Below are 26,090 nucleotides of genomic sequence, written 5' to 3' on the forward strand. Positions count from 1 at the left end.
CCATTTATTTCGCTGTGGAGGCCCCTTGTGGTCCTAGGACAACCTTAAAAGGAAAGAGACTCATTTGGCTCAGAGACTTTAGAGCAAATAATTGATGTTGTGCCATCTGATGTTATGAATTTGGGGACCATTGAAGGCTCCAGCATGGCCCCAGAAATGACATTCTGATATTGACTAAATTTTAATCACCATCTCAAATGTGAAGTACAGGGCATCCTTTGCTATTTTTTCCAGCATACATATTGTCTTTAATGAATTACAGTTGAATTCATGATGAGTAGTTTTTTATTTTGTTGTGGTTATTTTAAATAAAATGAACTAAACTCAGTAAAAAATGGTGGCATGCTGAACAAGGCTTACCTAAGAACGCAGAGTCTCCTCCCTTATGTTTAGGACATTTCAGCCTCCACCCAGCACCAGCACAATCTGGACCCTACAGTGCAAAGTGAAGGGAACACCATCAGAAGTGGGGACCTTTTACTTGCTCCCGGAACCTGTACTTCTCTTCCTGATAAGTCTGTTCTGAGGGGCCCTCCTATGTTCTTAGGAGTGCCCAGCATGTGGAGTATTCATTCTGTCAGGTCCTCCATAATGGCAGCCAGAAATGTACACACAGTCACACAGACCCTACACATTCACAGAGTAGGGAGAGGTGGAAGACGAAAGAAGTATAAGTTACCATGGGGTAATTTTCTGTAATATGTTAAAAGAGTACAAACCAAGGCCTTTAACTTCTCTATTCCTGGAGAGGCTTCGCTCACAAACTGCTGCTTCCTAAGTGAGGACGGGTTAAGGACACTCATTAAACTCCAGTTGAAACCTCTTTAATGCTAATTGGTAATGGAGACACATAAGGGTCATTCTTTTTTTTATCTTACAACCCCTATAAATGGACCAACTGACTTCTAGTAGTGAATAAATTTAAATATTAATTATAACAATAGCAATTTAGATTCTGTTCAGGTTCATCATAATGAGATCTTTCCTTGAAAACTATGAAAACCAGTACATATCAGCTCATATAAACAGACTATTACAACAGTAAAGCCTTAAATATTGAACACAAATAGTAACAATAACAATATCTATTATTTACTGAAATCTTGTTGAATGCTAAGTTCCAAACTTGGGCTTTTACATATGTTATCTTATTTAATCTTCATACACTCCAACACACACACACACACACACACACACACACACACACAGGCAAATCCTATGAGGGAGTTTTTCAATATCCAGAGGAGAAACTGAGGCTCCCAGAGTTTAAGTACCCTGAACAGAGTCCTGCAACTCCTAAGTGAGCAGTTGGATTTGAAAAATTCTGTACATTTTAGTCATCAACTTATGAGAGCTTTATTTAAAAAAATTTTGAGTAAAGTCTTAGAAAATATTCAAAATCTTTGGAGCTGTGATAGCTTGCCATTATTGGGTGGCGTTAGTAAGCTGACTCAGTGACTTGCTCTTTTTCCATGTTGGAGCCGTGGCAACAGGTACAGCTTAGAGCAGAACTGAGAAAACATGTATTCCAAGAGTCAATTTCTTTTGAAACTGTATTTTTTTAAGCCATAGTTTTGCCTGTCATTGGTACTAGTTAGTTATGGAACTCTGACTTCCCTTAAAGAGTTATTCTGCCAAAATTTGGAAGCCTAAGTTTTTTCAGATAGGAAAATAGTTTATCGCAAATGACTATGTGGAAGAGAACCTTTTCTTCTCTATCACTGTAGAAAGAACATGGCTTTCATAGTGGATCTTCCCACTAATGTCAATTTTAATATTTTAAAGATTTTAAAAGAAGAAATTTGATTTAAAAATAATTTCAAGTGAATGTAAATTCCTATAAGCATGGTTTATTTTCTCTAACTCATCTTTTGCTAATATTGCTTTTGATTATGTCTCTGAAGTTTAACTTGGTAGCTTCCTTAAAACAAATATTTTTTATTGGTCACAGCTCAAGGTATCAATTCTTTTCTGGAAAGCAAGCAGTACATGAAAATTACAGGAAGAACATTAAGACCACCACTACCCATAAAACCTTGAACTGTGTATTCAGAGAACAGTTATGTTCCATCCTCCTTTGTCTTGTTTTAACATCCTCGACAGTGGTCAGTCCTGTTAGACAGATGGTTTCAAATATAAAGGTTGTTTTTCTACAACTCTTCATATTGCAGTGTTCTTTAATTTACTAATATACATCTAATATTGCAATGTTCTGATCTAGGGGTTGGCAAACTAAGGTCCACAGGCCAAGTCTTACCTACTACCCAGGTTTTATGGCTCATGAAATAAGAATAATTTTTACAATTTTAAATAAGTAACTGAACAATAGCTTTGGTTTTATGTTTTGGCCCCCAAAGCCTAAAATATTGGGAAAAAATAGCTGACTTTTATTCTAATGAATTCTGAGTTTTGGCTTGTAAACATGAAGATTTGGTCTTTTCTTAATGAAATTTGAGAAGACTGTAAGGATGGAACAAAGGAAAGGTATAAGCATCAGACATAGCTGAGTGTTCTCAGACTCTGACCCGCTGATGTTTGGTTTGCTGCCTGTCCCTCACCTCTCATGTGTCCTGTGCAGGCCAACCTGGTGGTGCAGGAGAACCGCCATGTCTTGGCCATGCAGGACCTGCAGAAGGCCCAGGCAGAGCTGGACGACAAGCAGGCAGAGCTGGAAGTGGTGCAGGCCGAGTATGAGCAGGCCATGACCAAGAAGCAGGTAACTATTCTCTGGCGTGGGAGGGGCTGTCGCGCCCCGACTCGGCTGTGGTTATTCTTCATTCCTTTGCCACTTTCTTCACTTGGTTTACAGCAAGGATTCATCAAATGTATGCAAACACAAATACAACATATCATCCCTCACTAAGCCCTGGGGATGGTTTCTAATAGACAGTAAGGACCATTGGGGAGACGTCAAGATATTCAGCCAAAAGAGGAGTCAGTTCTGGAGTATGAACTTTCAGTTTCCTTGTGATGATGATGATCACAGTATCTTGTGTAGCATTTTTTCTTATGTCCTTTAAATCATGTCCTCCTATGTTATCTTATTTAATCTTTGAAACAATTTTTTAGGTAGGCTGAATAAAGATGGTTTGTAAAGCACTGAATTGTGTTATTACAAAGCAATTCCTGCTCCCTATAGAAAACACACATAGGTAACGCTGGAGGGGGCCATTAACAACGCTTCGCTCTTTACCACTTCATGTTTAAACATATGCCTCAAATTACACGTATTTTTAAATCTCTTTAAAACTATAATAAATAATTCAGTATGTACTGCTTCATAAATTGAATTTTTAACTTAATGATATATCATGATTATAAATTTTTATAATTTTTCATGGTTTCAGAGTATTTTTATTCACATGTCATAATCTATTTAAATAACCCTTCTATTGTTAGACCCTTGAACAAATGGGTTTGAACTATGTGGGTCCACTTATATGTGGATTTCTTAAATAAATATAGTACTGTAAATGTATTATCTTTTCCTTATAATTTTTAAATAACATTTTATTTTCTCTACCTTACTTTATTGTAAAAATATAGTGTATAATATTTATAACATACAAATTATGTGTTAATTGACTATGTTTTTGGTAAGGCTTTTGGTTACCAATTAGGCTATCAGTAGTTAAGTTTTTGGGGAATCACAAGTTACTATAAGTGCTCAACTTTTCAGGGTCATTGTTCAAGGGTCAACTGTGTGTGCTAAATATATATAAGTATTATGTAAATATAGATGAATATTACACATGAATGTCGAGGGACTGGTTACACAGCTAAACCTTTACCCATATCCATTATTATTTCATAAGTATAAATTTTTATAAGTAGAATTAACAGTTGTGTCTTAAACACAGAGCATTAGAACCATTCATTTTTAATACCTAAGCACCCAGCAGCAACAGAAAGTGGAAGTCTGGTTAGAAGTCTTTTACTGACACAAGGGCGGTAGGGACGGACCTGCTGAGTGAATTGTGGCTGGAATTTGTGAACAAGCTTTAGGGACCACAATCTGAAGGTCATCTAAAGTTTTACCTGAACTGGAGGAAAAATGGTATTAGATAAAGCAATAATGATGCTGGAACTTTAACATGAGAAATTGTTCTGTTTTTTAAATAAGAATATGTATTTCTTTCTGGGTTTTTTTTTTTGTGTGTGTGTGCTTTATAATATTAGCATGTATACTTGTATTTTATTTATTTATAGAGAAATTATAGATGATGCAAATTTTTATGATTTCTCAGTCGTTAACATCTGGAGAGGGTCTGACCAGTTTGCTCAGGGCTGCACGTGAGGAATCCATCCAAGTGTTTTAAAGACAGGCATGGGCAGACACCGGCACATGGGAATTGAATTTTAGGTTTCCTATGAAATAAATGGCTCACACATCTCAGAAAGGCAGATAATATATCTAATGTTATAAATTGTATTTCTGAGCCAGAGGTTGTATTCATCTGTACAGAGGTTTTCTTCTGGTTTTGCCCTTTTTTAGACCTTGCTTGAAGATGCTGAGCGGTGCAGACATAAGATGCAGACTGCCTCTGTGCTGATCGGGGGCTTGGCAGGAGAAAAGGAAAGATGGACAGAGCAAAGTAAAGAGTTTGCTGCCCAGACTAAAAGGCTTGTAGGTGTGTAATTCCTTTATTAATGAGATTAGGTGTTGACTATGATAGGGAGTTGGCAAATTTAAGCTTGAATCAGAATACAAACCAATGCTCGATTACTTTAAACTCATGTGTGTGTGTTTGTCTCCAGTAGTTCAGAATAATGAATATTGGTCTGACATCTGTTCAATCCTTGTGAGATGTGTTAATGACCCATAAGCCTCTTATTATCAGGACATATTTGAATTCTCTGATGAATGAATGGTGATACTTACCACGGTCACTTTGAATGGAGGCTCTGTCTTCTAAGTTTTGTATCTTAAAATCAAAAGTCATCCTCTTACATCCAACAAGAGTTAAAATAATCCAGTGCTTGACTATAGCAGCCAGCGCTTGGTGGACCATTTGGATCCTTTTTAATAAGGATTCAAAGTACCGCTTATTTATCAAGACACAACAACATGGGGTTACAATTTGGTTTCTGGAATTTAGTTTAAAAAATTATTTTTCATTTTTAATATTCTGCACAATTACCAGCCTGATCATAAAGTATTTCAGTAGTGTTTTGTTTTCCATTTTAGGGGATGTGTTGTTGGCCACGGCTTTTCTGTCCTATTCTGGCCCATTTAACCAAGAGTTTCGCAATTTGCTGCTAAATGACTGGCAGAAGGAAATGAAAGCCCAGGAAATTCCATTTGCAGACAGTCTGAATCTCAACGAAATGTTGATTGATGCTCCTACTATTAGTGAATGGAACCTCCAAGGTCTGCCAAATGATGACCTATCCATTCAGAACGGAATCATTGTCACAAAGGCATCTCGCTACCCTTTGTTAATCGATCCACAGACTCAAGGAAAGATCTGGATTAAAAATAAAGAAAGCCAAAATGAACTGCAGGTAATTTGTGTGTGGGTATATTGATGTTACTAGTCAAGTTTTAGTTTTATTGCCCAAATCGACAAGTATCCAAGAATAAAGAAATATTTGATACTTAGAAATAATTTTATCTATTATCTATCTATCTATCTATCTATCTTTTATCATTTATTATCTATCATCACCTAAGAGAGCTGTTTTCTGTTTAAGTTTATTTAATGGCTTATTTCATTAATTTATTATAATTATACTACAGTATTTTATTAGTTTCAGGTGTAGAACATAATGATCCAACACTTATGTTGCTTCCAACATGATATAGAAATATTATGGATTAATATTTAGATATTGATAATTAGAAATAATTTCTACAAATTACATGATTTGAATTTGTGTTGATTTCTACCAATGCCATCTTTTAAAGGTTTCAGACTCTTCCTTTAGGGCCTATGGCTCTCTTGATAAGCAGCGCAGGGTGGAATTATGTCACACTAAGTGGTAACACTTTATAAGGACACCTTGTAATTTTATTCCATGATTATTTGTCACAAAAGTGGTATTGAGGGAAAGGCAGCATGGCCAAACACAGCCATTCCATGCTTCCCAGTAAAGGGGAATGATAGTTTACTAAAAAAAAAAAAAAAAAAAAAAAAAAGAATGGAAACAGTTTAAGCTTTCACCAAGTGTAGTTTCAAACAAGGATCTCTAGATCCTCTGTGTCTATCTGCTGTGATAGAATGCTTAGGCACAACCTTCTATGAGTTATCTCTGTGCATTGCATCATGGTACCATCTGTCAAGAGCAACATTTTGATCTGGTTTCTAGATCACATCTCTAAATCACAAGTACTTCAGAAACCACCTGGAGGACAGCCTCTCTCTTGGAAGACCCTTGCTGATTGAAGATGTTGGGGAGGAACTAGATCCAGCCCTGGAAAATGTTTTGGAGAGAAACTTCATAAAGACTGGGTCTACCTTCAAGGTGGGTTAAACCTTTTGATAAACTGTGGAGAACAATTACTATAAAACCAGGTAAATGTGACATAGATGAAATTTTCTCAATAGGCAGAAACTCAAATTCAAGTCAGTGGCAAGATGCATTTGTTTTTCTTTTCTATGCTACCAGGGTTGAGGTTAAAGTACTCAAGAGTAGTCGTTTTAGGAATATCTACTTCATATGTATAATGAAGTCTGACTCCGTTTTGATGTTTGACTGTGGACAGTTTTCAAGCCCCATCATGCCCCTCTCCCCTTCTATCCCAAATCTGGGAAAGCTGCTAAGAAAGTCTGGGTACCCTCTCTCTCCTTTGATGGGGAATTAAAACCATGTTTTGAAACCCTCATTCCAGCCCCATGCCCTCGCCACCACAAAACCCTAGAACAGCTGCCCTCCCTGATTCTCTCAACATATTTGTTTTGGACCTACTTGGGACTCTCCCCTAATCTCCCCCAGAAAAATCTCATTATCTGAGTAGTAAACCTTTTCATATCCCTTTAGTACATATGTGACATCAGTCTAGACTTCTGAGCCATATTTTGGGTGAGGAATTCATTTTACTTCTACAGTGGTTTGGGTGATCAATTTTGTATTTATTGCATGGTTTATATTGAACATCCTCCCTCCCTCCCTCCCTCCCTCCCTCCCTCCCTCCCTCCCTCCCTCCCTAGTGGCTTAAAGCCCTGTGACTACCTGAGGACCATTTACTTTTTAGTAAATATGATCTCCAGATATGTAATTGTTTAAAGCAACACTTGATCTTACACAAAAAGATACAGTACAGTGCATTTCTATTTTATTACTTTTAACTGCTTTTTTATAAAAAAGGTGAAAGTCAGTGACAAGGAAGTAGATGTGATGGATGGCTTCAGGCTCTATATTACCACCAAACTGCCCAACCCAGCCTACACCCCTGAAATTAGTGCTCGAACTTCCATCATTGACTTCACTGTCACCATGAGAGGTCTAGAAGATCAGTTACTGGGTAGAGTCCTTCTCACGGAGAAGCAGGTGAGTGAAGTATGGCCACTTTCTTTTCTGTATGATGTTGTGATTCCTTCTTTGATGAAAATAATATAATAAAAATTGTAATAGGATTGAGTTGCCTTCATTTTATTCCTCTTTTTTTTTTTAAATTCCCAAATGTCTTAGATAACTGCTAACCAATTATCTACTTAATATATTTCATCTGCATCTCGTAAATCACATATATATCAATTAATTTCATGCAAATGATGTAACTATGAGAATATCAGTCTTATTTTCAGCACCATTATTCCAGTTTTATATTACTTTATTTTTTTTGAAGAGTTTGTCCTGTTGTGAGTTTTATTCACTTATGGACCTTTAGCTTTCTAGTACATGTCTAGGTTTTTCTTTCACCTGATTCATTGTTATGCTGTTGGCATAAAAAATTAAAATGTTGCACTCAGATAATAACCAACATTGTTAGTTCTCATTTGTTAACTAAGGAAGCTCTGTGGATGTTGTGAGAAGATAAGATGTTTGTGACATCAGAGTTTCACTGAGTGCCTCTGGAAGCGACTGGCTTAATTATGTTCTGCAAGCAGAACTATAGAACTTTAGATCTGCTGTTTCGTAACTTCCATTTTATGGGGTAACAATGCTCAGTGAAAAAATGGCCAGTAACTTAGAATCTTCCTTGTTCTGAGTCAGTGAATTCTCTAGGGCAGTGGTCCCCAACCCCTGGGCCGCAGACCGGTACCGGTCCATGGGCCATTTGGTACCGGTCCGCAGAGAAAGAATAAATAACTTACATTATTTCCGTTTTATTTATATTTAAGTCTGAACGATGTTTTATTTTTTAAAAATGACCAGATTCCCTCTGTTACATCCGTCTAAGACTCACTCTTGACGCTTGTCTTGGTCACGTGATACATTTATTCATCCCACCCTAAAGGCTGGTCTGTGAAAATATTTTCTGACATTAAACCAGTCCGTGGCCCAAAAAAGGTTGGGGACCACTGCTCTAGGGAACATGTGAGCCTTAGAGAAATCAAGCTGCTTTGGTCAAACTGGGTGCACTCAGAAAGTTGCTATTGCTTTTCTTCTGGATTCAGTATCAATGAGTTTAGTTTACTTTGTGGCACCTTCTACACAGACCTGAAGATTTATTTAGGCTAAGTTGGCAAAATGTTTGGAGTCTGTCCTTCCCATTACTTTGACTTTTTCTGTGTGTTGTACCATCCTTAAGCCTTCCCTCCTACCTGCCTATCTCTTTCTCCCTCTCTTCCTGCCTCTTCATTATTTTATGAATCCTTTTATTTTTTAAATTTATAGTGCATACATGATAGGGTCATATAGTTGGAAATTGCATTAAGAGCTTTCAACTCTACTCGGTAAACTCACGTGGTTGGTGACCTCAGTGTGGCAAGAACAGATGCTAGAACCCCTGCCATAGACTAGCGATCAAAGAGGCAACACCGTCACAGTATGTACTTGTTTGTTTTTGGAGTCTCAGTGGTGGCTGAGGAGGTTTTGAGCTGACATGTCATTACAGCAAGAAAGACTGGGAGTCTTGATCCACAGTGTGTAATGGTGTCTTCGGAGCGGGATCCAGTACCCAGTCTCAGCTCTGCTCTTCCCTTGGTGCTGGCCTCAGGGAGATAAAGGGCCCCGATGGCAGTTTGAATAATATCTTTGTCCTTGATTTTCTTCCTATTCAGCTGAGATGAATAGAGTCTCCTTGGACAAAATAATCGAGCCTGACAGATTGTGGTTGCAACAAACAAAACAGCCCCTGCGCTGAGCCATGAGTGTGGCAGCGAGGTTTCAGAGGAAGCAAGGAGCACTTTAAGCTCCTTTGAAAAGAAAGACTTCAAACACCTTTTGAAAAGCCAATATGGATCCCAGGCCTGGCTTTTTCTCACTTCTGGGGAAAGTTGAATGTCTTGAGAAATTACTCCTTTCTGTCATTTTGTTATCAGAAGCGTTTCCAGTCTCACAGTAAATGATTTGCAACGAGTATGGTCAGAGTAACGTGACACTCGTTCCTTATAAAAATAGAGGGTCTCTTACCCTGAACCACATCGTAATACAGCATGTAACCTATATTTTCTTTTCTCGAAAGCCAGTCTCACACTGCTGGGCTTAAATGGGATGGTAGTTAGTGTACATTCTGCAAGCAGCTTTTTCTTTTACAGCTTTTGTCCCCTCTTCCCCCCCCCCCAATATACCTGAATCTGCTCCTGCCGCTGAGTCCCTCCAGCCCGGGAGGTGGCAGGTGGCTCTGCGCTGGTCTCCAGGACCTTCCAGGCATTCCTATGACCTAGTGACTCAGTGGAGTAGAGCCTGTGTTTGTGCTGTATGCACACAGATATAAAAAGTTTTTGGGTTTTTTTTTAGGTTTAGATTGTTCCTTTGACTTTATTGATGATGTAGTCTGTCTGGGATCATTTTTGGATACTTATAAATATAAATATAAAATGTTATAAAGCCAAGGGGGCTACTGGAAGCTAGAAAGAGTCCATAGATAGGAAGCTGATGTTGGAAAGTGTCTAAGAAAACCCCTTAAATGCAAGGCTGAAACAAACGGTGAATGTCTTCAGGCAAGATGAGTTGTGCCTTCACTGGTCTGTGGACTTGTCCTGTGAAAGGTGGCTTGGAACAGTACCTTACGATGCAAGGAAAAGACCACTGCTCTCTGATTCCATGATTTCACCAACTTCCCAGTGTCCTGGGAACAGGGTAAGTGAGGAGCTTCCCTACATAGGATGTGGTCTCATGAATGCTCAGCTGTGCAGGCTACTGGACCCACAGATGAAAACCTTAGAGCATATGAATGCAAGGAAGGCAGACTTTTGAACCAACTTTATACTTGTCTGTATGCTTGAAGGCAGTCATTTTAAATGTAAGAGCTGTTCAAGTTCACAGCAAGGCCATACTAAATTGTTGACCTGACTGATGGACCTCTGAGTAGATTTAGACAGCCTTCTCTTGTCACCAGGAGGTAATATATCGAGACCATTTTAAGCAGGCAGCAAACCAGTTTCCCTCCAGCAACTTTCCTTTAAAGAAAACTCAAACTCTTAGGCCTACTCTAACCTTGATCCCAGAGAACAAGTCAGAAACTCAAAGAGAGCTCTGTAGTAGTAGGAGAAAAATACTCATATCAAGTAACAACTTCTATTGTTCACATAGCACAAAGCCTTGGGGGTAATTGTTGTTTAGAATTTTGGATGAGCAGAGAGGTCAATGGTTTATTTTCTCTGGAGGTAGAAGAATCCAAACCTGGTAGAGCCAATATGGGAAGTAATTTAATAAAGACACTAAACAGACCTTGTTATCACTAGCTCACCAGTGGTAGAGAAAAAAATAAATCTGTTTCTGAGTTCTGTTTTTTTAATCTTTCTATGTTAATTACAGGTGGGAGGTAAAGAAGGGGAAGAATCTTTGGGAAGAGAAGCCTGGGTAACATCTTAGAAATGAGACCTCTGATGGGCTGTCACCTATTTTCTTGTATTGATTTCAAGACTTTGGTGACAGTTGTGGTTCATGCACACAAACCATTTTAGTTTTTATTTCCATCTTTGTTGAGCCACTTAATTTTTGATCATTTAATTAATAAGTAGTGCATTTCCTGAAGTTGTATTGGTTAACTGCTGTGCTTTCTCATTCACTTTGGGGACACTTTTTACATTTTCACAATTGATATAATAATTTTACATTATAACCTTAGGATACAGAAAACAAACAAAGCACAAATGTTTACTGCTGTGTGTGTGTGTGTATGTGTGTGTGTAAGAGATCATCTCTTTTGTGGGGAGAATGCTTACAGAAAAAAATATTTTGATTAATTTTTCTCCTTCATATTATTTTGAAAAGAACTACCTGTTTATATATTGGTGGAACTAACATTGTAATTTAACAGAAATAAGTTTACGTCAGTTAACACAAATTAAAATACACCTAAAACCTTATCCCAAAGTAGGTTTTCTATTTATAAATCTTGAATAAAAAGCAAACAGTAATTGTTCTATTTTTTTGTCTTTCAAAGACAACTTTCTTTTCCCTACAACTGTTTTCTGGTTCTAGTATTTGGCCACTTATGTACCATGTAATACATACTTTGCTTTTATAATCCCAAATATTACTTTAAATTGTACTATTTACTTTAGAGTATATTATTTCATCAATTTCAAACTTTGGGGGAAATGTACTTCTTAGCCTTATTTCAAACCTTTGTCAATTTATTACTTACATTGCGTTTAATGTTAACAATGGTATTAAATTGACCACACCATCTCAATAACGTTCAAACTTTTTTTTTTGTATGTATAATTTTATTTTTTAAATGGGGCGACATCAATAAATCAGGATACATATATTCAAAGATAACATGTCCAGGTGATCTTGTCGTTCAATTATGTTGCATACCCATCGCTCAAAGTCAGATTGTCCTCTGTCACCTTCTATCTAGTTTACTTTGTGCCCCTCCCCCTCCCCTTTCCCTCTCCCTTTCCCCCCTCCCCACGTAACCACCACACTCTTATCAATGTCTCTTAATCTCACTTTTATGTCCCACCTATGTATGGAATAATGCAGTTCCTGTTTTTTTCTGATTTACTTATTTCACTTCGTATAATGTTATCAAGATCCCACCATTTTGCTGTAAATGATCCGATGTCATCATTACTTATGGCTGAGTAGTATTCTGTAGTGTATATGTGCCACATCTTCTTTATCCAGTCTTCTATTGAAGGGCTTTTTGGTTGTTTCCATGTCCTGGCCACTATGAACAATGCTGCAATAAACATGGGGCTGCATGTGTCTTTACGTATCAATGTTTCTGAGTTTTTGGGGTATATATGCAGTAGAGGGATTGCTGGGTCATAAGGTAGTTCTATTTTCAGTTTTTTGAGGAACCACCATACTTCCTTCCATAATGGTTGAACTACTTTACATTCCCACCAACAGTGTATGAGGGTTCCTTTTTCTCCATAGCCTCTCCAACATTTGCTATTACCTGTCTTGTTAATAATAGCTAATCTAACAGGTGTGAGGTGGTATCTCATTGCAGTTTTGATTTGCATTTCTCTAATAGCTAAAGAAGATGAGCATCTTTTCATATATCTGTTGGCCATTTGTATTTCTTCCTGGGAGAAGTGTCTGTTCATGTCCTCTTCCCATTTTTTTATTGGATTGTTTGTTTGTTTGTTGTTGAGTTTTAGGATTCTTTGTATATTTTGGATATTAGGCCCTTATCTGAGCTGTTGTTTGAAAATATCATTTCCCATTTAGTTGGCTGTCTGTTTATTTTGTTATCAGTTTCTCTTGCTGAGCAAAAACTTCTTAGTCTGATGAAGTCCCATTCATTAATTTTTGCCTTCACTTCTCTTGCCTTTGGAGTCAAATTCATAAAATGCTCTTTAAAACCCAGGTTCATGAGTTTAGTACCTATGTCTTCTTCTATGTACTTTATTGTTTCAAGTATTATGTTTAGATCTTTGATCCATTTTGAGTTAATTTTAGTACAAGGGGACAAACTGTAGTCCAGTTTCATTCTTTTGCATGTGGCTTTCCAGTTTTCCCAGCACCATTTATTGAAGAGGCTTTCTTTTCTCCATTGTGTGTTGTTGGCCCCTTTATCAAAAATTATTTGACTATATATATGTGGTTTTATTTCTGGGTTTTCTATTCTGTTCCATTGGTCTCAGTGTCTATTTTTCTGCCAATACCATGCTGTTTTGATTGTCGTGGCCCTATAATATAGTTTGAAGTCAGGTATTGTAATGCCCCCAGCTTCATTCTTTTTCCTTAGGATTGCTTTGGCTAATCAGGGATTTTTATAGTTCCATATAAATCTGATGATTTTTTGCTCCATTTCTTTAAAAAATGTCATTGGAATTTTGATGGGAATTGCATTAAATTTGTATATTGCTTTGGGTAATATGGCCATCTTGATTATATTTATTCTTCCTAACCAAGAACAAGGAATATTCTTCCATCTCATTATATCTTTTTCGATTTTCCTTAACAATGGTTTATAGTTTTCATTATATAAGCCCTTTACATTCTTTGTTATGTTTATTCCTATGTATTTTTTTTTGTTGCAATCGTGAAGGGGATTATTCTTTTGAGTTCGTTCTCAAATGTTTCATTGTTGGCATATAGAAAGGCTATTGACTTCTGTATGTTAATTTTGTATCCTGCGACCTTACTGTATTGGCTTATTGTTTCTAGTAGTCTTTTTGTGGATTCTTTGGAGTTTTCGATGTATAGGATCATATCATCTGCAAAAAGTGATACCTTTACTTCTTCTTTTCCGATATGGATGCCTTTTATTTCTTTGTCTTGTCTGATTGCTCTGGCTAGAACCTCTAGTACCACATTAAATAAGAGTGGAGAGAGTGGACAACCCTGTCTTGTTCCTGATTTAAGGGGGGAAGCCTTCAGTTTTGTGCCATTTAATATGATGTTAGCTGATGGTTTATCATATATGGCCTTTATCATGTTGAGATATTTTCCTTCTATACCCATTTTGTTGAGAGTCTTAAACATAAAATTGTGTTGTATTTTATCGAAAGCCTTTTCTGCGTCTATTGATAAGATCATGTGGTTTTTGTTCTTTGTTTTGTTGATATGGTATATCACGTTAACTGTTTTACGTATGTTGAACCATCCTTGAGAATCTGGGATGAATCCCACTTGATCATGATGTATTATTTTTTTAATATGTTGTTGTATTCGATTTGCTAGTATTTTGTTTAGTATTTTGGCATCTGTATTCATTAGAGATATTGGTCTATAGTTTTCTTTTTGTGCCATCCTTGCCTGGTTTTGGTTTGAGGGTTATGTTGGCCTCATAAAATGTGTTTGGAAGTATTGCTTCTTCTTCAATTTTTTGGAAGACTTTCAGTAGAATAGGAACCAAGTCTTCTTTGAATGTTTGATAAAATTCGCTGGTATAGCTGTCTGGGCCTGGACATTTATTTTTGGGGAGATTTTTAATGGTTTTTTCTATCTCTTCTCTACTAATAGCTCTGTTTAGGCTTTCTGCTTCTTCTAGACTCAGTCTAGGAAGGTTGTATTGTTCTAGGAATTTATCCATTTCTTCTAGGTTGTTGAATTTAGTGGCATAAAGTTTTTCATAGTATTCTAGAATAATTCTTTGTATATCTATGGTGTCGTGGTGATTTCTCCTCTTTCATTTTGAATTTTGTTTATATGAGTACTTTCTCTTTTTTCCTTGGTAAGGCTTGCCAAGGGTTTGTCAATTTTGTTGATCTTTTCAAAGAACCAGCTCCTTGTTCTATTAATTTTTCTATAGTTTTTCTGTTCTCTATTTCATTTATCTTTGCTCTGATTTTTATTATCTCCTTTCTTCGGCTGGTTTTGGGTTGTCTTTGTTCTTCTTTTTCTAGTTCTTTAAGGTGTGAAGTTAAGTGGTTCACTTGGGCTCTCTCTTGTTTGTTCATATAGGCCTGAAGTGATATGAACTTTCCTCTTTTCACTGCTTTTGCTGCATCCCATAGATTCTGATATATCGTATTGTCATTTTCATTTGTCTGTATATATCTTTTGATCTCTGCATTTATTTCTTCTTTGACCCATTCATTTTTTAAAAGTATGTTGTTTAGTTTCCACATTTTTGTGGGATTTTTTTCCTCTTTTATGCAGTTGAGTTCTAGTTTCAAGGCTTTATGATCAGAAAATATGCTTGGTACAACTTCGTTTTTTTCTGAATTTGCTGATGTTGTTTATGTGGCCCAACATATGGTCAATTCTTGAGAATGATCCATGTACACTGGAGAAAAATGTATATTCAGTCACTTTGGGATGAAATGTCCTGTAGATGTCTATCATATCCAGGTGCTCTAGTGTTTTGTTTAAGGCCACTATATCTTTGTTGATTCTCTGTTTGAATGACCGATCTAGAGCCGTCAGCGGTGTATTGAGGTCTCCAAGTATGATTGTGTTTTTGTCAGTTTTTGTTTTAAGGTCAATAAGTAGCTGTCTTATATATTTTGGTGCTCCTTAGTTTGGTGCATATATTTTAAGAATTGTTACGTCTTCTTGATTCAGTGTCCCCTTAGCCATTATGAAATGGCCATTTTTGTCTCTGAGTACTTTTGCTGTCTTGTAGTCAGCATTATCAGATATGAGTATTGCTACGCCTGCTTTTTTTTGGTTGTTATTTGCTTGGAGTATTGTTTTCCAGCCTTTCACTTTGAATTTGTTTTTATCGTTGTTACTTAGATGAATTTCTTGTAGGCAGCATACAGTTGGATTTTCTTTTTTAATCCATTCTGCTACTCTGTGCCTTTTTATTGGTGAGTTTAATCTGTTTACATTAGTGTAATTATTGACACTTGTGAGTTCCCTATTGCCATTTTGTAGATTGCTTTCTGTTAGTTTTGTGTCTTGTTTAATCCTTCTCTTTCATTTTTCTATCTTTTGTTTTTATTTGGTTGTATTCCATACATCTTTCCTCTGTTGCTATCTTTTTTATCTCATGTGCTTCTGTGGTGGGTTTTTCAATGGTGATTACCTTTAAGTAATGAAAAGGGTTCCTACCCTGTTCATTGTAGTGCACTATTTTGCGAGTACTTTTGCACTCCATCGTCGTTACTACTGTTAATCTTCATCCTCTCCCGCCTTTTTGTTATTGTTACAGTTTAAATTTGGTTTTATTGTGTTCTTCTTGGAGCTTTTACTTGTGGCTTTGTTTTTTTTGGTTCTTTGTGTCTGATTGGAGAACCCCCTTTAGTAATTCCTGGAGTGGGGGTTTTCTGATGATAAATTCCCTCATCTTTTCTGTATCTGTGAATGTTTTTATTTCTCCTTCATATTTGAAGGATAGCTTTGATGGGTATAGTATTTGTGGCTGAAAGTTCCTCTCTTTCAGAACTTTAAATATTGGGGTTCACTCTCTTCTAGCTTGTAGAATTTCTGTTGAGAAATCTGATGATAATCTAATGGGCCTTCCTTTATATGTTGTATTCTTCTTTTCCCTGGCTGCCTTGAGAATTTTTCTTTGCCATTGGTTTGTGTCATCTTTATTATGATGTGCCTTGAAGTGGGTTTGTTGGGGTTAATAAAACTTTGAATTCTGTTTGCGTCTTGAATTTGAGGCTTTAGTTCTTTCCACAGGCTTGGGAAGTTCTCATCTATTATTTGTTTGAGTATGTTCTTCATTCCATTTTCTCTCTCTTCTCCCTCTGATATACCTATTATTCTTATGTTATTCTTTTTGATGGCGTCAGATAATTCTTGTAGGGCTATCTCATTTTTTTTAATTTTTGAGTCTCTTTCTTCTTCTCTCTGTTGTGCCTCAAGTTGCTTGTCTTCTATTTCACTAATCCTCTCTTCTATCTGACCTATTCTATTAGCTAAGCTTGTTACTTCGTTTTTCAGCTCTTGAATTGAGTTTTTCATCTCTGTTTGATTTGTTTTTATAGTTTCAATTTCCTTGGACATATATTCTTTGTGTTCATTGAGTTGTTTTCTGAGCTCCCTAAATTGCCTTTCTGTGTTTTCTTGTATATCTTGGAGGATTTTTAGGATTTCTATCTTGAATTCTCTGTCATTTAGCTCCAAGGTTTCCAATATATTAAATTTTTTCTCCATAGATTTTTCCTCATCTAGCTGTGTTACCTCTCTTTCTTTTGTATCCATGATATTCGATTTTCTCTTCCTTAATGGCATCTGAGGGTGGTTTTGTTGATAGTATTAATGAGATATAATAAAGAATAAAAAGTTAAAAAAAATAAAAAAATAAAAAATCGAAAAGTTTTTTTTTTAAAAAAAATTAATAATGAAATAAAGAAAAATAAAATATAATAAAAATTAAAAAAAAAGGAAATTATTCCCCCCCTCCTTTTTTCCTCTCCTCTCCTCTCCCCTCTTTCTTGAGAAAATATTGTGGTGAACTGTGAATTATAACAAACAATGCCTGTGATGGAGGGCCTGAATTGAGGAAAAGTAATAAAGGGGCAAAAAAAAAAAAAGGGGGTATGGACCCACAAAAAGCAAATAAGGAAAAAATTTGGGTCAAGAATAAAATGATTTGCTTTTAGGTGTTGGTTGTCTAAGAGTTATAATGAGAGGAATAAGAGGAAAACAGAAAAATGGGGGGACAAATTAAAAAATTACTATTGTATTTAGTGGAACAAGAACTAGATAAAATGGAGAGCCAGGGATGGGAGCACTGCTAGTGAGTTAAAAAGGTGAAGTACAAACCCCCCAAAATGCCACAAACATAACTTTGAGTCCCAGATAAGATAATTTGTTTGTAATTGAGGTTTGAATGAGAGGAGATGTAAAGGAGAAAGGAAGAAACTAATATAGAGGGAGAAAAGAAAGAGAGAGAGAGAAAAAAAGAGGGAACCACTAAAAGAAGAAAAAAGAAAGGAGAGAGAGAGAGAGAGAGTTAAAGGTTTTGGAGTGCAACCCTCATAGAGAGAAAGGAAGAGGAGAGAAAAGATAATGGGAGATGTAACACTTATGGGTAGTGTAGTTCAAGGAGAGGAGAGAGTAAGACCGGCAGAGAGTTAATTGGCCAAATTGGAGGAGGAAAAAAAAATACCAAGAATGAAGATAAGAGAAACAAACGAACAAATATAATAAAATGGGATAGGTTATAAAGTCTGCAGATTATTCTTGATTTTGAGAGGTTATCTTCTTGCTTTTTATTTTCTCTCCCTCTTCCTGGTCGGTGACTCTGTACCCCGGGTTCTGCCCCTTTGGCATGCTCAGGTAGAGGTTTGCAGTTGATAAGTCTCTATTGCAATGTCATGTATTGTGCTTTAGTCTCGGCAGTCAAGGCTCATTAGCATTTATAGGCTCCAACAGTGAGAGAGTCCTTGTTCCTGGAGCCTTTCTCCTAGTCTTTCCTTCCTCAATTAGTAGCCAGATAATCCAGCTATGGGGTTGCTGCTGCCTCTGCCTGGATAGTAAGAGGCTCAAAGAGCTGGCAACTCCCCACTCTATTTCCACTCAGCACAGGGCTCTGGGTAAGGCTCAGTCAGTCAGAGCTGCTAGCATAATCAGGCGAGCTTTCTGCCCACTCAAAGACCTCTGTCTCTGCCACTCTGTCCGGTAACACAGGCGGGTGCCCACTTCTGGGGCGCTTGGAGGAAACTCTCGTTCAGTATCTGCGTGCGCAGACCAGGATATCCGGCCAGCAGTCTCACGCTCTGAGTGAAACCCCCAACCGCATGGAAAAGTTGCAGCATTGGAATTGGCTTTCGCTCCGTCCCCGTGCGCGGCTTTTGCAAGGTGCTGGGGTGGCCCGAGATTCCGCTTTGGCCCACACAATGGCCCCTGACTCTGCCCCTCTGTGCGATAACACGGGCGCACACTGCCTAGGCCCTCGGAGGAATCTCTCACTCACTAGTTGCGCGCGCAGACCAGAATATGAGGCCGGCCGCATTTCCCTCTGAGTGAAACCCCCACCAGCACAGAAAATTTCCACCGTTGGAATTAGTTCTTGCTCCCTCCCGTGCGCAGCTTTCCCAGGGCGCTGGGGCTGCCCAGAGATTCTGCTTTCGGCCCACAGAAAGGCCCCTGACTCTGCCTCTCTGTGGGGTAACACGGGCACCACTCCCGGGGCTTAGCAAGAAATCTCTCGCCCAGTAGCTGCGCGCACCAACCAGGAGATCGGGTAAAATGGCTGCCCCGCTTGTCTTTCTTTGTTTGGGTTTGGCGTGAGTGTTAGCTTGTATTGCCCGGGTTGCCACAGGATCAGTTTTTCCTCGGCTTGGATCTCCGTGCCACAGCCTGGTTTGGCTGTTTGTGCCGCGGCCTTGATCTATTCACCCCCTTTGCCCGCCTCAGTTTCTATATTCACAGTTACCAGAGAAAGCCGCCCTGTTTAGGTTAGTGAGGAAGGCGGAGCATTTCTTACTCCCTAATTTCTTCGGGGTTTGGTTATATATTTAGCCAATTTTTCACTCGACCATACCTTCGGGTGTATTGCGAAGCATCTGGAGGCTCCAAGTATAGGTTTTTCTGTTTCTGGTTGAAGATCTTGTTGAGTTTTGGGGGAGATTTATCGGTATCACTTCTTACCCCGCCATTACTCTGACGTCATCTCTTCCCCCCCCCTTTTTTTTTCTCTCCTCTCCTCTCCCCTCTTTCTTGAGAAAATCTTGTGGTGAACTGTGAATTATATTGTACTAAATAGAACAAACAATGCGTGTAATGGAGGGCCTGAATTGGGGAGAAGTAATAAAGGGGCAAAAAAAAAAAAAATAAAAAAGAAAAAAAAGAGGGTATGAACCCACAAAAAGCAAATGAGGAAAAAATTTGGGTCAAGAATAAAATGATTTGCTTTTAGGTGTTAGTTGACTAAGAGTTATGATGAGAGGAATAAGAGGGAAACAGGAAAATTGGTGGACAAATTAAAAAATTACTATTGTATTTAATGGAACAAGAACTAGATAAAATGGAGAGCCAGGGATGGGAGCACTGCTAGTGAGTTAAAATGGTGAAGTAAAAAAAACCCAAAATGACACAAACATAAGTTTGAATCCCAGATAAGATAATTTGTTCATTATTGAGGTTTGAATGAGAGGAGACGTAGAGGAGAAAAGAAGAAACTAATATAGAGGGAGAAAAGAATGGGAGAGAGAGAGAAAAAAGAGGGTACCACTAAAAGAAGAAAAAAGTAAAAGAGGAGAGAGAGAGAGAGAGAGAGAGTTAAGGGTTTTGGAGTGCAACACTCAGAGAGAGAAAGGAAGAGGAAAGAAAAGATAATGGGAGATATAACACTTATGGGTAGTGTAGTTCAAGGAGAGGAGAGAGTAAGACCAACAGAGAGTTAAATGACCAAATTGGAGGAGGAAAAAAAAATCAAGAATGAAGATAAGAGAAACAAATGAACAAATATAATAAAATTCGATAGGTTATAAAGTTTGGGGATTATTCTTGATTTTGAGAGGTTATCTTCTTGCTTTTTCTTTTCTCTTCCTCTTCCTGGTCGGTGACTCTGTACCCCGGGTTCTGCCCCTTTGGCACGCTCAGGTAGAGGTTTGCAGTTGATAAGTCTCTATGGCGATGTCATGTATTGTGCTTCAGTCTCGTTGGCAGTCGAGGCTCATTAGCATTTATAGGCTCCGACAGTGAGAGAGTCCGTGTTCCTGGAGCCTCTCTCTCCTAGTCTTTCCTTCCTCAATTAGTAGCCTGATAATCCAGCTATGGGGTTTCTGCTGCCTCTGCCTGGATAGTAAGAGGCTCAAAGAGCTGGCAACTCCCCACTCTATTCCCACTCAGCACAGGGCTCTGGGTAAGGCTCAGTCAGTCAGAGCTGCTAGCATAATCAGGCGGGCTTTCCGCCCACTCAAAGACCTCTGTCTCTGCCACTCTGTCCGGTAACATGGGCGGGTGCCCACTCCCGGGGCGCTTGGAGGAAACTCGCTCACTATCTGTGCGCAGACCAGGATATCAGGCTGGCAGTCTCACGCTCTGAGTGAAACCCCTGCCCGCACGGAAAAGTTCCAGCATTGGAACTGGCTCTTGCTCCCTCCCTGTGCGTGGCTTTTTCAGGGTACTGGGGCTGACCGAGATTCTGCTTTCGGCCCACAGAAAGGCCCCTGACTCTGCCTCTCTGTGGGATAACATGGGTGCCCACTCCTGAGGTGCTTGGAGGAATTTCTTGCCCACTCTTTGTGCGCACAGACCAGGATATCAGGCCGGCCGCCTCTCACTTTGAATGAAACCTCTGCCCATACAGAAAAGTTCCAGCATGGAATTGGCTCTCATTCCCTACTCGTGCACGGCTTTTTCAGGGCGCTGGGGAAGCCCTTAGATTCCGTTTTCAGCCCACACAGAGGCCTCTGACTCTGCCCCTCTGTGGGATAACACAGGCGCCCACTCCCGGGGCTTTCAAAGGAATCTCTCGCCCACTATCTGCGTGCGCCAACCTGGAGATCGGGGAAAATGGCGGACCACTTGTCTTTCTTTGTCTGGGTTTGGCGTGAGTGTTAGCTTGTATTGACTGGGTTGCCACAGGCACAGTTTTTCCTCGGCTTGGATCTCCATGCCACAGCCTGGTTCGGCCGTTTGTGCCATGGCCTGGATCTATTCACCCCCTTTGCCCGCCTTAGTTTCTATATTCTCAGTTCCCAGTGAAAGCAACCCCATTTAGGTTAGTGAGGAAGGTGGAGCATTCCTTACTCCCTATTTCCTTCGGGGTTTGATTATATATTTAGCCAATTTTTCGCTCGACCATACCTTCGGGTATATTGCTAAACATCTGGAGGCTCCAAGGATAGGTTTTTCTGTTTCTGGTTGAAGATCTTGTTGAGTTTTGGGGGAGATTTATCGGTATTGCTTCCTATCGCACCATTACTCTGACATCATCTCTACGTTCAAGCTTTTACTTACTATTTTCAAATCAGAAATTGAATACCTTTTCTCTTATTTCTATAAGGGGAACACATTACTAATAATTGTGTTTGTTTTATTAATAAATGGTTTTTAAAGCAACATGGAGGCATAATTTTAGTCCCAATTGCATAGTTTACAAGTGGAAACGAGATTGGAAATGTAGGTCATAACAAGTTTTGCAAACTATTTGGAGAATTTTGGCTCTTTTCAAAAGCTAAGCGAGATGTTCTGAATGACTAGGGGCAGAAAAGTGCGGTGGCCCAGAGAAGGCTCAGCAGGAGACCAGGTGTGGTCCAAGTAGTCCACGGAGGAATAATTAAAGCCCCAATTAGGGCAGGGGCTAGGTAATTGGGAAAAAACGGAAGGAAGAATAATTGTTATGCAAGAAAACACTCATGAAGACTTGGTGTGGTTTTTGGTTTTGACAGCCTATGCTCTCATTCCCAGCAGACATGAAAGCATATACCCTTAGCGTTGTAAGGGCAAGATGAGAAAATTCTCCTTTTTAAATATCCCCTTTCAGCTACTTCACTATGCTTTTATGATGATATGTGAAATCTAAAGTATGATTTATTTTGTGCCAATTCATAATTTTATTTTTCAAATAACTCATTTCTAAATAAGCATAATCCTTCTGAACATTCATGCTGGAAATGATTAGAAGGGAAGAGACATGTTCTGAGCTGCTGTCATGATCCAGTCGATGTGATAGCTGCTTTAATAGTGATGTCCTCACATGTACTCTCTGAGCTATTCTTATGTCCATCTTGCAGATGAAGAAAATGAGGCTTGTAGAGTTCTATAACATGGCCACCATTATGTAGTTAATAAGTTTTGGGAGTTTGGATTCAAACTTGTCTTTCTGGTGTCAACATCATCACTTTCCCACTGCTCTATTTGTTCTCCTACCTATCCTTGGGTGAGGATGTTTATAAAGCTCACCTTTGGGAACTCAGACATGATAATATTAGTATGTGAAATTTAGGATTATGGCAATGAAAAATATTTGAAGTTTTTCCCTTTAATTTTATTATCAATGTATTTCCTACTGTAACCAAAGCATGAGTGTTTATTATAACTGTTTCTGGGAAGAAATTTTATAGTTGTTTTTAAATGTTACTTGTTTGTACTAATTTCTACTTTATTTCAAATTTGAGAGTCATTTAGTGAGTAAATGAATTAATGTAACTACTCAAGAAGCTTCCAAATATAACCAAATAACAGATGGAAACAAAGATCATAAGAGCAGATTTTGTTTGAGTTTTACATCAGAAAGGATTAAGAATTGATTTAAGTGCTGAGATTTTGTTTTGCTTAAAGAATTTTCCTTTTCTAGAATGTCTCCAGACCAGATTCACTGTGCTCAGACCATGAATTGAGAGCCTGGCAGGGTACTGCCCACTCTAACTCTTTAATCAATGGTGATTAATTGGCTAGAATAGAGCAGGTGTAGAATGATTGTGAAGGTTCTGTGCAGTATTTTCTTCTGGTTATAACAGTTTCATTACATTTTATTGAAGATTGCATTTTTGTGAGATATTTTAGTATTTATTCATTGTATGAACACTTAGTTAGCACCTACTGCATGCTGGGGTGCAGAATAGACATTTGGAACACATCAATGAACAAAAAGAATAGATTAATTGAGCTAGAAGAGAAAGCAGAGGCCAGTGATTTTTTTACCACAATTTTTATTTTAACTTCATGGTTTTTCAGTTACAGAGCATTTTCATATCTGTACTTCTGGCACCAAGACCTGATTAGATTTTTAAATACTATTTACTCATTGCCCTTTTCATTTTTGATTGTTTTATTAGTTTCAAAGTTAGAATTTCTCATATAACAACTTGACTTCCATGTACAATTTTATTTGGTGCCAGAAGCCTATCGTCTCTGTTGGCCCCCAGCCTGTGGGCTTCATGCTGCCTCTGGCTTGTTCAGTGTCATGGCCATTTCTTCCTTCCCTATTCCTCATCAGCCTCATATTTTCTTTTCTTCTCTTTCACTGTCTCTTCCTCTCCAAACTACCAGGAGGAAGAAATAACCAATAGGCCCAATAATCATCTGAATTTGTTCTCTCCCGAACTATTTATCAAGGTCCTTCAGGGAAGATACAGATCTTCCCTTCTCTTGGAGAGCAGATTACCTTTTTGGGCAAAGATGATTTTTAAAATTTAAATGTATCTGCAGAAGTAAATGCATTTAATCCAAGACATATATCATATATATTTGTCTTCAAATATAATTCAATATATTTTCAAATATATGTCACCTTCAAAACAAGCTTAAATGTAATCACCAAAGTCACTTAAAAATGATTTGACTTTAGGAAAGAAAAAGTTGGTAAAAGGGGTATTGGTGATATTTTTAGCGCATTTCACATTGTTTGCCACTATTTCTTTCATCTGTTAATTCTCCTCCCCTTATTTTGACATCTGTATTTTCTGCAGTCTAATACAAAAACTATAGTACAAGACCTTGAGGGCAGCTCTGTAGGTTAACTTTTTAAGGAATGGCCAAATAATAGTTGTAAATTGAGGAAGAAACAATATTTATGCCAACTAATAGGAATTGGAGAAAGAAAGAACTCGTCTTATGGAAGATGTCACTGCAAACAAAAGACGCATGAAGGAGCTAGAAGATAATTTGCTTTGCCGGCTGACAAGTACCCAGGGGTCCCTGGTGGAAGACGAGAGTCTCATTGTTGTGCTGAGTAACACAAAAAAGACGGCAGAAGAGGTGACACAGAAGCTAGAAATTTCAGCCGAGACAGAAATTCAAATTAACTCAGCCCGGGAGGAATACAGACCTGGTGAGTTTGGTAATGAAAGACAAATGTCACAGGAAAATGAGGTGAGAAATAAGTGAGGATGAGAAAATTGGAAGGAAATAAGGATGTCATGCTAATGACTGTGCAAAGTGGGGTGACCATTTATGTTTTGTGGCAATTCTGTTTAGTAAAATTGAGATGAAAATATATTTTAGTGATGTTCATTTTATAGGTGCTTATAATTTGTGTTGGTTGGCAAATCTTTTAAAGTTCCTGTGCACTTATATTTGAACTAGAAAGGAAAGAGAGAAATTTAAAGAATATCTGATTACAAGTTAGTGAGATCTGAGCAATTAATGCACAATTTTTGGTCTGTTGACTAGTTATTTATCATTTGGCAATAATAAGCTAGTGTTTTGTTTGTAGTCTGTTTTAAGAAGGTGATATTCTCTGACATCATGGGAGCTCTTAAGTCTTATCCACCAATTTGAAAATTGGTGTTGTTCATTGACTGCTAAAATAATTCAATCTCCTTTAGTAACTTATTGTTCCTCCTGGAAATAATAATCAAAACAATCTCTTCCGCTAGTGTGCCCTCTCTGTGATGCCTTGTTTTGCCAGCTTGAGGCCAAGGTGAGGCATGGCTTCTTCATGGCACTTAAGAATGAAGTCCTTCCAATGCCTACACAACTTACTGGGTGTTAACACATTCGACATCCCTTCAGTTGTCTTTTTTTCATATAAAAAACAGTAAAATGTATTTATAAGGGATCTAGACATTCTAAAGTGGAAAGTACTATGTGGTAAACATAAATAGTAGACTATTTACACAAAGTCTGTAAGCAAGAATTAAATACATAGGATGAACATTGCTCTAGACTCACATTGCTGATACATGGTTATTGATAAAAGAAAAAAATAAGACTTGTTTTCATTTAGAGTTGAGGCTAATTGTGCCTGGTCATGTATTTTTCCACCCTAGCAGTGCATGCAACCTTCCTCTTTGTCTTTCAGTGGCTACGCGGGGCAGCATCCTCTACTTCCTCATCACCGAGATGAGCTTGGTTAATGAGATGTATCAGACCTCGCTCCGCCAGTTTCTTGGCTTGTTTGACCTTTCCTTAGCCAGGTGCGTCTGTGCTCGGGAAGCCAAACTGAATTCTGTATCTGTAGTTTAGAATGACGACTTTAGCTTTATAACTTCCTTTTCCTTTGCTGAATCTTTTCTTTTTTTTTAATTCCAAGATTAGCGCTATTACTGGTGTGTTAACAAATCATTCTCATGTATCATTTTATGCTCAGAGTAAGCTCTACCAACTATTCATCCACTGATTGATTCTTGCGGTTTCATGTATTTCTGTTAAACAAAAAATTCCCAAGACATTGTTATGAATGATAATGCCTGGCGGATAAAATTGATTTAGACACATTGTGGACTCTGTTATGTTATTTTGTGTTCAAAGAATGCTTGTTATTTTAGATTTAGAAG

At 38.0% G+C, this 26,090-nt stretch overlaps 1 protein-coding gene across 3 annotated transcripts in view; it reads left to right on the top strand.

Moving 5' to 3' along the window:
* DNAH5 (dynein axonemal heavy chain 5) overlaps positions 1-26,090 on the top strand; it is a 316,293-nt gene that overhangs the window by 253,490 nt on the left and 36,713 nt on the right. For all 3 annotated transcript variants that reach the window (XM_066374372.1, XM_066374367.1, XM_066374381.1), the window contains 7 exons: positions 2,579-2,716; positions 4,496-4,631; positions 5,189-5,505; positions 6,310-6,465; positions 7,309-7,491; positions 24,400-24,643; positions 25,616-25,730. In XM_066374372.1, the coding sequence (XP_066230469.1) occupies positions 2,579-2,716; positions 4,496-4,631; positions 5,189-5,505; positions 6,310-6,465; positions 7,309-7,491; positions 24,400-24,643; positions 25,616-25,730 (1,289 nt within the window). The remainder of the gene's footprint in view (positions 1-2,578; positions 2,717-4,495; positions 4,632-5,188; positions 5,506-6,309; positions 6,466-7,308; positions 7,492-24,399; positions 24,644-25,615; positions 25,731-26,090) is intronic.

This window comes from Saccopteryx leptura, chromosome 1 (genome assembly GCF_036850995.1).
Source record: "Saccopteryx leptura isolate mSacLep1 chromosome 1, mSacLep1_pri_phased_curated, whole genome shotgun sequence".
Taxonomy (NCBI): domain Eukaryota; kingdom Metazoa; phylum Chordata; class Mammalia; order Chiroptera; family Emballonuridae; genus Saccopteryx; species Saccopteryx leptura.